Source organism: Strongylocentrotus purpuratus, unplaced genomic scaffold, assembly GCF_000002235.5.
Source record: "Strongylocentrotus purpuratus isolate Spur 01 unplaced genomic scaffold, Spur_5.0 spur5_scaffold_12, whole genome shotgun sequence".
NCBI lineage: Eukaryota > Metazoa > Echinodermata > Echinoidea > Camarodonta > Strongylocentrotidae > Strongylocentrotus > Strongylocentrotus purpuratus.
The window spans coordinates 24,066,703-24,079,620 of NW_022145597.1; the positions used below are offsets into that span (position 1 = coordinate 24,066,703).

Below are 12,918 nucleotides of genomic sequence, written 5' to 3' on the forward strand. Positions count from 1 at the left end.
TGTACTTTATTGAAATTATTTTAGTTCATAGTTAATGTTTCCCTTATTCATGTTTAACTAAATGTAATTTATACGAAGTAGCGAAATGTCCTAATAACTGGTAATTTATATTTGTAGTATTTTCGAAATGAATTGCATATAACTAAATCATCAGTAATTAAGAAATATGCTGTAAATTCAGATAAATTGTTTAAAAAACATAGATCTGCACGCACCCCATTTTCAATATGCAAATTAACTGGTGTCAGCTGGTTCAACTCGAAATATGCCAACACTCGGTCATCAACCGGTGCAACTGGAAATATGCACACTCCAGTTATCAACTGGTGCAATGAAAATATGCCAACACTCAGTTATCAACTGGTGAACATAGAAATATGCCAACAGTCACGGTATTATCACCACGGAACTTAAATGGTAACTGTGAAACCATCAAGACACCCAAGAATAACTCATTTTCACACCTGGAAAACACGGAATACCCAGCTTATATAAATAATCCGTTTGAGTCACGAGATCATCACCGCGGAACTGCTGGCAACGTTGACTACCATTTAAATAGGTGTTTTAAGACATCTAATCATGACTAATTATTCACACCTAAAAGTCACGTATGCCCAGCTTAGATTAATATTCCGTTTAAGTCACGAGATAATCACCGCGGAACTGCTGGCAACTTTGACGACCATTTAAATAGGTGTTTTAAGACACCTAATAATTACTAATTTTTCACACCTAAAAGTCACGTATGCCCAGCTTAGATTAATATTCCATTTGAGTCACGAGATTATCACCGCGGAACTGCTGGCAACTTTGACTACCATTTTAATAGGTGTTTTAAGACGCCTAATAATTACTAATTTTTCACACCTACATATCACGGATTCACAGCTTAGATAAGTAATCAGCTTGAGCCACGTGATCATAACCAAGAAATTTATGGTAACTTTGAAACCATTTAAAGAGGTGTGTAAGACACCTCCGAATTACTAATTTAATATAACCAGAGATTCACGGACAGAACAATAAGACGATTAGCTGGTGTAAGTAACGTGATTATTACCATCAACCTTGGATAACCTGTGAAACCAATCGATAAAGGTGCTTACAAGACCAGATAATTACGTATTTATCGCCACCATCGGTTAACGGACAAAAAACTCGTTGCTTGGTCAAGTGGTTATTTGGTCATAAACACTTTATTTACAGAGGTAAGTGGAATCACGTAACTCCAGTCGCGTGATAAACTGGTGGTTTTTAGGTTAGATGAAAACGTGAACAGGAATACCTTTTTTGTTTAAATAAAGGCACGTGTCGATAACGTTTAAATCTAGTTCAAAAGGCACTATACTTTAAAATCACTTAAAATACACTCCCAATTAAAAGAGGTTACTTTTTAGTGTTCTGTTTATTGGGTACTGTTCCTTTTTTATTTTGGTACTATTATTCTATCTTTTTTAATTTTTTGTTGTTGGTCAAATTGTATTTCATCCACATGTATACCAGGTTTAAACAAAGAAAAGGAAAGGCAGGAAATCTGCAAGTCTCCTGTCGGAAGAGATTTTGTAGGATGAATTTCTAATTGGGATGCATAAATACAGTAACACCGATGTTGGCTCATATCATATTACGAGATACATGTATACTAGATAAATTGCACAAAAATGTCATATAGAATAATCTTTACTTAACATTTTGAACATGTATTATATTGAACAAATTTGTTGATTATGTCATTAAAATACAATTGTATAATGTGTTATTAATTTGCAGAGCCATTTTACGCATTGTTTTAAAGATATGAAATATGTTGATGTTGAAGTAATGCATTTATGAAAATATAAAGTACTCTAAACAATATAAAAGTTGTCTCCTGTCCTGTTTTTCTTTTATACTGCATGTTTTTTAATATAAATGAATTAATTTGTTAAACTATTGGCATGGCACACACTTTAATAGGGCTTTGGCCAGCATCTTTTACCAGAATACCCACTTTCCAGTTTCTATGTTTTGCAAGCAATCAAATGTTTGGACACTTAACATCGTCATCGACTCTGCATGAATTTTGTATTCGTTTTAGGAATCTGAACTGTAATTTAGTTATGGGAACATATAGGGGCAGGGCAACTATGAACTAAATAGAATGAAACAAACGAGATCATTCAACTCAATTGATGCATATTTTTTTCCCTTAAAAGTGAACTGCCAATTTATTTCATTACAAGTAATATTTTGGCCTTATAGGGTCAGCGTTTTCATCTACATATCTCCCTCTCTCTCTCTCTCTCTCTCCCTCTCTCCCTCTATCTACCTACCTACCTATTTATCTACACTGTTGGTCATAATGGTGGAATAAATATTTTTACCCCGATTTATGGAAAGATTTTAACAAAGATTTATTCCCACTAGATCTAGATAATAGTATACATTCTCAGATCTACTAGGGGACCTACGTCATTAAGCCATAACTGACAGTAATGAGGAGTAATGCCCCATAAAAGGGCACAAATATAGCACATCCACATGGTTTTGATCCTGGGGCATCACAGTTACGAGGCCGTCGCTTACCCACTGATTCATGACTGTACGCAACGTGGGCTAGGGTACGTGGCCGCCCCCACAAATACAAAAAACAAAGAAAATGCAATAAATTATCAATAATTAATTGCATTTTGCCCAGACCCTCAATGTACTATAATGCCTGGCCCTACAGAGGCATTTTTCCCGTTGGGGGCCGGGGGAAAATGCTATGAAAAATTGATAATTTATTGCATTTTCTTTGTTTTTTGGTATTTGTGGGGGCGGCAACGTACCCAAGCCCCCGCTGCGCACAGTCATAATTCAGTGGCTAAGCAATAGCCTTGTTACTGTGAGGCCCCAGAATAAAAAAAAACGTGTCGATCAGCTATATTAGTGCCCTTTTGTGAGGCAGTAATCCTCATTACCGTCAGTTATTAATTAAGGACGTAGGTCCCCTAGTTGATTAGCATATTAGCACACACATGCTTTTAGATGTCACGTATAATAAACACTCGAAAATTATGATTCAATAAAATCTGAGAACGTACACTTTTATTTATATCTGTTAGGAATAAATCATTGTCAAAATCATTCCATAAATTGGGGTAAAAATAATTATTCCACCATTATGACCAACAGTGTATATACCTACCTATTCATCTATCTGTCTTTATATACAGTCAACTAGATTATTCATACCCTCACCAACTTTTGTCATTTTTAAGTATTTGAAAAATTGTATTAGCCCCAATTTATGTTTCTTTTCTTTTCTCCACTCTATTATTTCTCACTCTCCATTCCTCCTTCTCTGTCTCTCACCCCCCCCCCCCCCCGAGTTTCCTCGTGCTCTCTGTGTCTTTGTCTCTCTTTAGCTCTCTATAGCTCTCCTTCCTTACTAGTTACTTTTCTCTCTCTCCCCCGTTCCTTCCCTTTTATGCACCACCAACAATTCTCCCTCTATACCCCCCCCCCCATTTGTCTGCGTCTCTCAGTTTCGTGAGCTCTCTCTCTCTCTCTATCTCTCTCTTTCCCTTTCTCCCCTCTTCCTCTATCTACCTACCGGTACCTGAATGGTTTATAACAGAGCACTAAACGTATGTGTACTTCAGAGGGCATTTAAATTATCTTGGCAATTAATTTTTCTTTGACTCAATCCACCATTATCGCAAAGTTTTAGAAGTATGTTTACAACGCATTTATTTATTTATATAGCTAGGTAGATAGATAAATACATATAGATAGATAGATAGCCTATTTGATAGATAGATAGGTGAATTGAGGGAAAGAGAGAGGAGAGAGACAGAGAGCGAGAGAGAGAGAGAGAGAAAGATGAGGAAACTTGTGCCGTTCAGCCCAAGATAATACTTGTAATGAAATATATTGGCAGTAAACTTTGAATTTATTGAAAATGATCCAATTGGATTGAATGATCTCTTGTTTGTCTCATTCCCTTCAAGTTTTAAACAAGCCACGTATTTCTGAGCACGACGATGGCAGATAAATTAAAGGTCAAGTTTTTAGCACACCGGTTTACAAGTGATTTCACGCAGATTTCCGATCAGAACTTAGAAAATGTAAACATTCCAGTTCAAATCAAAGGGTAATGCATGCGTACTCACTTCAGCTCCAAGCTCGTTGTTATATATATATATATATATTTATCTAATTACATATCCATCTTTCTTTCTATATCTCTTTCTCGCGTCCGCCTAGTTTATGGGCTTGTTAGAAACAAATTGAAATAAAAAGATTATGGTGTATAATATAACTTTTTTCTTTCTGTCTGTCTATTAATTTCTATCTAGCTCTCTCTTTCTCAACGTCTCTCGCTCTCTCTCTCTCTCTCTCTCTCTCTCTCTCTCTGTCTATATATATATATATATCACTCTTTCCCTCAATTCACCTATCTATCTATCAACTAGGCTATCTATCTATCCATATATGTATCTATGTATCTACCTAGGTAAGCTATCTATATATCTAGCTAATTATATATCCATCTTTCTTTCTATATATCTCTTTTTCGCGTCCGCCATGTTTATGGGCTCGTTAGAAACAATTTTAAACGAAATACCTATGGTTTATACATAAATATATATATGCATATATATATATATATATATATATCTGCAAGATATCTTCAAATTAAAACAATCGTCTCAAATAGACGAGTACTGTAGTTTATAAATATCCAATGAATTATCTCTGAATTTGGGTTTGCCCGTACGTGGGTTGTGATTCCTTCTCTGCCCCTGTCTCGATCCTTCTCTTCCACCTCTCCCTCTCTCTCTCTCTCTCTCTCTCTCTCTCTCTCACACTCTCTCTCTTTCTCTCTCTATTCTTTATCTCTATTTTCTCGTTTTTCTTCTTCTCTCTCTCTCTTTTATTTTCTCTCTCTTATAACTTAGCGGACTAAGCGGACACGTTTTTTTTTTTTTTTGGTAGTCCAAAAAAAAATCGCAACGACTCAGCCAACCCAAAAGTCGCTCAGTGGGGGGGGTAAGAGGACACTTTTTTTTTTTTTTTTTGGTACCGAAATTTGAAAATTTGACATTTTGCTCCGTTTGGGGGGGGGGGGGGGTAAGGTCATCTTTTTTAAGGTCGGTCATGGGATTTTTTTTTTTTAATTTTTTTTTTTTAATAAAAACAAAAAACAAAAAAACAAAAAAAACAAAAAGGGGAGGGGGGGGGGGGGTTTTAGGGAAATTTAGGGGGGGTTTACACACAAAAAATTACCAAAGGGGGGGGGGGGGTTTTAACCCCCAACCCCCCCCCCCCCCCCCCCTGTGTACGCGCCTGATACTACCAGACAGTAACTATACACTGTTTGATATTTCATACGCCAATCAGAATCAAGCTGATTTTTTCACCAAATGATGCAATATGAAAACACAATTAACATATTCGTCAGAATCCTAGGTATACAGAACTTACAACGAGCTTGACGCTAAGGTGATTACGCGACAACTTGTTTGCATTTTCTTAGTTCTGATCATAAATCCGCTAACAAATTGAACTTTTATCTACCGTCGTCGTGCCTAGTGATGCGTGGAGTGTTTACAGCTTGATGGGTATGTAAGAATAACGTAATTTTCTGAAGTGCATTATACAAATGAAAACTTCAGGAGTACCATAACGAAGTATTATGACGAAGTATAGTCCTATATATGCTATCACTGTGCGAAGGTAAATAGAATACATAGTTTAAAATCTAGCCTTGTTATTCGTTAAACAAGAATAAATACTTTGATTTGAATTTTGTTTTATGAAGGGAGTGATACGAATATCTCAATTATTTGTTATACTTTCAAGGCAGAACTTGTAATGTACATTCTTGTCAAATGACTCTGTCAAACATTCCCTTCACCTCCTAAATATTTACTGCTGTCTACTGCGAGTAGCCAGGATTTTATTTTAGGGGGGCGGTAGTGAGCACGCAAAGCGTGCGAATCAGGAAGGGGGAGTTTTTCCCCTTCCGCGCGAAGCGCGAAAGCTTTGACGTTTCATTAGATTACTAGAGAAAGAAGGCGATTTGTTGTACCGTTCTCGACTCTTAATCCTTTTTCTTCCTACGTCTTCCTTTCTTCTTTCTCTCTCTTTTTTTTTTTTTTTTTTTTTTGGGCCAGCGTTATTTTTTTTTGGGGGGGGGGGAGGGGGAGGGGGCACTGCCCCCACCGCCCCCTGGCTACGCGCCTGACTTGTATAATTGGTAGCACATAGGCATCTCACAGACATTTCTTTCACTTCTTTCAATATTGTTTACCTCTTGGCAAACATTTTTCCTTTTACTTGTTTTATGTAAGATCTGATTATTGTTTACATTTGTATGTTTATGGGGACCCTATCTAGCTTATTGCCTTATGTTTATTTATGAAATGTAATTTCATTCTGTATCCTGTTGATCGAGTACTATTATTATTATTTGAACAAAATCTAATCTTATATCCGAGTACTAAAATAATGTCGGTAATTTTATATTTCAGATTTCAAACATGCTGTTTTCATGGTCAACGCAGACGATACGGAAAGCTGAAATATAAGACTGTTCATCTATTTTGAAGGAAAAAGGTGATTCAGTAGCTACTGCCAAATCTTTTGTTACTGAGAGAATAACATCATCGTCTAAGCTGCAAGGACTTACACAGACAAAAAAGTACAAAGGGCGCTTGTTATTTTCATTTGTAATCGTGAAGAAATTGTACCAGATGTTGGATCCCGTGCAAAGTTTAACCAGATTAATCGCGACCGTTATCATTACTTTACTCGTGTCACGATCGAGGGACGTGATCAATTTCACTTTAATGCAGTTTTGAAGCAAATTGAAAGTCCAGGTTTGATGAAAAGACTCAGTGACTGACAGATCGATCCTGAACAGTTAGACAAACTCGCAGTGAAACTTAATATTTTCGTCCGAGTCATGAACAGTAATTTCTTTTACAAGTCTTCAGAAGGTTTGTCATAAAATGGGCGTTGTCATCATTTTGCTTATTTTACTTGCATTCACAATTGGTGATACTAAAGTTCTAACTGTCTTGGAGGGAGACAACACACAACTTGAATTTAGTTACCCTTGTGACAACGCACGCGTCACTTTACGAAATGGGCACAGACCTATTTTTTATGATTCAGCTAATCCAGAGTCCGTGCCATTGCCCGAGAATCGAGACCTTGTTTTTCAAAGTGAAACTGAGACCAACAACTGTCTTCTCCAACTTAAAATCAACCCTGTCCTAAGGTCTGATGGAGGGGGATATATTCTCACTGTATATGATGGTGAAGGAAATATTCTAGAGGATCCAAGAGTTGGTTTGAGGGTTGATTATCCACCGGGTAAGGCGTCTTGCGAGTGGGGAGAGGAGAATGTTGTCGATGACTGGAGATCCATGCTGTGCAAGGCTCCTGCAGGGAGTATGTCAGGGCAAATTGCTTGCTATCAACAAGGAGTTCGGTTGCCTCCGGTGTCTACACCTACGGAGGTTGGGGATATTCTACAACAGACTATCTGGGTCAGGTATTCTCAAACCTCATACTGCTGTGCTTCTCTTCAAGATCAACTAACCGACAGATGTGCATGTAATGACTTTATATGGGATCCCTTACAAAATGGAACCGTCATCACGGATCCTTGCTCCACGCCTCGGCAAGATTCAACATCGTCCCAAAGTCCCAACGAAGATAACATTTCTTTCCCTACTATCGCCATATTATCCCCAGTATATGAAAGTATTACGGAAAAACCTGTTATGAACAATGCATACATATCACTGCATTCGGCCGTTTTTGTGCTTTTGGTTATCATGACAATCGTTGCCCTGTTCGTGGTTCTTACGATATCGTTTCGAAAGATTTTTAAAAGATATGATTACACGAGTGTATCAACTATAGAAGTGCAACCTTAGGTAGGCGTACAACAGTCATTTTGGGGGTGCAAACAGCCCGAGCTCTTCCATATTCTTTTCAATTATTATTATCATTATAAAAGTACCCTAATTCGTTCTGGCCGGCCCTACCACTGACCCCATTTTCCTTGAATGTTTTGAAATATCAGTAAAGAGAAATTTTAATTCGTTTTTAATGACCAGTTATTTCTTAATACGGTCTTGATGGAGTTCTCTAAATTTCTCTGTTTTTTACGCTATGCAGGGCCCCCAGGTATAACAGTATTTACACTGATGACGGGGCTACCCTGTTGAAATGATATCTGGATCGTACATGTGGTTATACAGATTTTGTTTTTGTTATTTTGCAATGCCATTGATTTCATCAATTTTCTTCCTCTACTTCTTCTGCCTCTTCTTCTTCCACTTCTCTTTCGTCTTCCTCTTCTTCCTCTTTCTTCCCTTCTTCACATTTCCTTCTTATCATTATTATATCTTTTCTTTACTCTTCATTCTATTTTTTTTTTCTTCTCAAATTCACTCTCCTTGTACGTTTCTAGAATCTCATACTATACTACTTCGTTTTTGCCTCCTATAATACCTTTTAAATTAAAACCTACTATATTGTGTTATTCAGTACGGGAGCCTATTCACATACGAGCTATGTTTTTTAAAATTTAGGCTCACCACGTTTTACATTGTTTTACCTTGCATGTCATATCTATATTTTTCGAAGCGTCGTACCTATTTTCCGTACATTATAAATTGTGTCATCTACGCTTGATATACTCTTGTTAAAAAAATATATTTTAAAATCGAAATGGCTTTTTGATGTTAATGTTGAACCATAGAGATATATAACTAACGCCTTATTAAGTATATATCTCTATGTGTTGAACAAATATATAAACTTCAATAAATAAACTTCGAATAAATAAATAGATACATAAATAAGTAAAGGGTAGATGGGAATGAACCAAAAGTAGATGACACACAACAAATAAGTCCTTTGCATACTTACTATCTGTGTAGTGTAAGGTAAAGAAATGTGACGTATACTACGCTTTCACAGAAAAAAAAAGTTTACAGCATCATTAATGTATATGTGAACAAGCATTTAGTTTTCACTACAAAAAGGTCATTATTATGTCGTTCTGTTCAAAAGTTAATGAGATATTGTTTTGTTAAACCACTGGAAATGCACAATTGTTTCCAGGGCTTGGGAAGTCCAGTGTTTCTTTTCCTGATAACCATGCAGCCTTCCAATTTCTTATTTGGCAAGCAAGCAAACAAAAGTCTCACACTTTGATAGCATCATCCATTTTTCATGCTTTGTGTATTCATGTGGAACCTTGTTAAACCTTATAATTCAAAAATATTTATGTACTATTGATAAAAGGCAAAAGTTGCCTCTTCTCTCTTCTCTCTTCATGAAGTGCTGGTTGCTAGTTTATTGGTAGTTTCAAACTATTCAGGGGAAGGGTAAACGACAATGACCTTAAAAAGACAAAATTGAAAGGGTTCATTTACTCAACAGTTTTTATTTTTATTGAGCATGATTTAGATCTGAGTTAACGGGTCAGCTTGTATCGATCTTGCAATTTCTCTGTCACTTTTAATGTCAGATTTTCATTCTCTTTTCTCTCGCTTTCTATTCCTCCTCTGTTTTTCCGCCCCCCCCCCATTCCTCTCCATTGCAACTCATTATCTTTTAGTTTGTGTTTCACCCCATCCCTCTTCACCTACCCACTCTGTATTCTGTATTTGTTTACTCTCTCTCTCTCTCTCTCTCTCTCATTTTTCGTGTGATGTCTGACTCATCTGATCTATCGGCCTATGAGAAATACTTTCTTCTGTCTAATTTATTCACCGACCATAGCTTATTGAGAGAGAGATAGTTGTGACACGCGCACACGAACGCAATCAAAGGTCAAGTCATATTCAAACTGTTCCCTATACAATCTCTCTCTATATATCTGGCTCCATGAAAAGACCTTTGACCGCCTACGTGTGCGCCTTTCACAACTATCTCTCTCAAGACGTTACAATCATTTCGTCGACCATTTGATTTCACGGGGGAAAAAAAGTTTTTTTTTGTTTTTTTTTTGTTTTTGTAGTTTCACATTTTAAATTCGGTTGCACGCTCATGCTCCGGCGAATATCCTACATGAACATAATTCTTAACTTTAACTCTGGACTAAACTCTTAACCCAACCGTAACCCTAAACCTAATATAAAACCCAATTGCATTCATTACCCTAACCCCATCTTGGTGAAATAAACCATGGGAAAATTAATGTTGTCGCTGGAGCATAAGCATTTAAAAGACAAACACTCCAAAAATGCCTTGCATTCTAAGTTCAAACCTTTATAAATATGTATTATAGCCTCACAGTTCTATATTTCTATTTTTCCATCGTTTACAATATTTATAAATATATATGTACAAATTATTTTAATTTGTTTCTTTATTTACTTGTTTAATGTTTGTAATGTGATAATGATTTACGTCTTGTTTTCTGCTTTGTTTGTATTCTGTAATCGCTTTCTTAATTACTATGTTTGTAAGGGGAATCGCTGTGTTTTATCACAAGCCACTGGCTTTTTGATGCGATTTCCCAGGCACAATTTCACTATATATTACATCCTTGTATTTTATTAATTTAATAAATTGAATTGATTAAGTGCGAGTAGCCTTTTTTTATCGTACTGCATGCCTTAATCTATTTCCAAAATTTGGGGTCAAAATATTTTGTTTACGTTATATAAGCCTAACCATTTTTCTGGGGCTAATCAAATAAATAAATAATAAATAAATGATATCAGTTTTAGTTTAATGTATAAATGTATATAATAATTGTAGGTAATTTCGGAAAGAAATGTTGTTATTGATTTGTTTTTATCTACCAACCGATTTGTCTATCTCTCTTTCTCTCTCTCTCTCTCTCTCTCTCTCTCTCTCTCTCTCTCTCTCTATATATATATATATATATATATAAATTGGATAAGGCAGACTAATGGAATAGACCAAATCTAAGTATATATATATATATATATATATATATATATCCATCCTTCCTCCCATCTATCTTCTATATTTGTATGTCTGCGTATCCAGTAATAAATCTAGGACTCGGAGTCAGATTGGTGGGGGGGGGGGGGGAAGGCAAGCGATGGAGTGATCAAGGGGATGGAAAATGGTGTCCCCCTCTCTCGGTGACTGCTTTTTTGATATTTATTATCATTATATTGTATACATGTAAACAAAACTGTTTTATTTTGTATATGTTGTGTTGCTGAAATGTAATTTGATTTGTATGCTGCAGAAGAAATTAAATTAAATTCAATTTCAATTTAAAAAATCGTGCACTTTGGTTTTTATATGTGGTATGCTTCATCGTTTTAAAATAGTCTTTATGATTAAGAAAGGTATGAGTTTTGCTCCATCAAATATAAGCTTAAGATTCAACTCAACATAATCTTTCAACAGTAAATTACTCTTTTTTTTTGTTAAAGTCGCTTACTTGGAGGAAAGAAAATGCTAATTATACTATTGAAACATAAGTCAAATATATTTTAAAAAACACCAGTCTAACGAGTGATGTGTTAAGTGGGAGCATTTCCGATTGGCTTTTGAATACTTTAGTTACGAATTCGTTGGTAGTTATAATGATAATTCTCATAAACAGAGATAGAAACAAGTATGTCAAACACAACCACTACTATCAGTAAAAACAAACAAACACGCAAAACAATTAATATTTTGAACACACTACACTTAGTAAATATTATGTTTATTTTCCCTGTCCATTTTTCGATTAATACAAAAAAAAAAAAAAAAAAATCGGGGAGGGGGGGGGGGAGGGGCAGACTTCCCCTTTTGCTCCATCTTTCAGATCCGATTTTTTTTTTTTTTGGGGGGGGGGGGGAATCAGATATCTGTGAATCGAAAATTCAAAATGAAAAGCAATTTGTCGACTAGACAAGTAGCAGAAAATGTACATGTATATACTATAAGGGAGTTTACAGATACAATCTGCGCATGGGCAGATAAAGAAAGGTCATTTGTACCAAAATGGTAAAACCCACCAGAGATGAATACTGGATATGCGCTCATGAAAGTTATGTAACATTATTCATTTATGCACCAACGGTACATTCTAAGATACGCAGGTGGAAGTATTCTTTTCAAGAGGGGAAACAAAAGGTATTCATGAAGCACATCTAGGACTATGGCTGTTATTATTCTAAGATGCTCAAAGTGGAACTTCTCCATGTGTAAAAGATCTGTGGATATTTGGGGTCATTTGTACCATGTGCACATTCGCAGCGCCATCTAGTGACACCAGTGTTAGATACATAATTGGGGGACTACTTGTCAAAAATATCTGCTGTGGCATTATTATATACTCTAAGAGAAAAGTGGGTTTAATCTGAAGTTTTCGTGGGAAAGATTTTAATAGCTTATTTGGGGTTTACAGAAAGTTGCGCCGATTCCCAAAATATCAGTCTTATCGACCCTTCTCTCAACGTTTTGGTCATTTCGCCACTTTTTGACCTGAATGTCCATTATGGTCACATTTGGTTGAGGGGATAACTATTAATTATCTTGGTCGATCCGCGAGCACAGAAATAATTGTTTTAAAATATTTTCAGTTATGAGCCTGCGGGCTGTAAAATGTCCTGTTGCGGCTTGCCGGTGGCAGCGCTGTTAATAATAAATCCACCCTATTGGTGATATATTATAATCAATACCGAGCAACAGCTGCCATGGAAAGTGTGTTTACAAAAGATTTATGTGAATAATATGGCCTGATACGTTATGAACTTATCAGGTTCCAGCTGCTCGTTTTAGCAGAATATTATATTAGGTATGTTAACATAACTCACAATCAGTGTATTAGGTACTTACAACATGGACCTGTTAAGTTCATGCTTACAACGAGCTTGTAACCGAGGTGATAACACCTTATAGAGACTCATTGACGTAATTAATTAATTCTAATCGGAAAGTCTCTTT

General features: G+C 36.0%; 1 protein-coding gene across 1 annotated transcript; it reads left to right on the plus strand.

Annotated features, from left to right (window-relative positions):
• Positions 1 to 5,459: 5,459 nt before the first annotated feature.
• LOC115922874 lies at positions 5,460 to 8,289 on the plus strand. Its single transcript, XM_030982625.1, has 2 exons — positions 5,460 to 5,591; positions 6,504 to 8,289. Exon 2 carries the CDS (start codon positions 6,984 to 6,986, stop codon positions 7,917 to 7,919), a length of 936 nt encoding a protein of 311 aa, XP_030838485.1. The 5' UTR covers positions 5,460 to 5,591; positions 6,504 to 6,983; the 3' UTR covers positions 7,920 to 8,289.
• The last annotated feature ends 4,629 nt before the right edge of the window (positions 8,290 to 12,918 follow it).

Excerpts from the sequence above, each read along its gene's own strand:
- LOC115922874 (XM_030982625.1), top strand. The coding sequence starts at position 6,984 with ATGGGCGTTGTCATCATTTTGCTTATTTTACTTGCATTCACAATTGGT.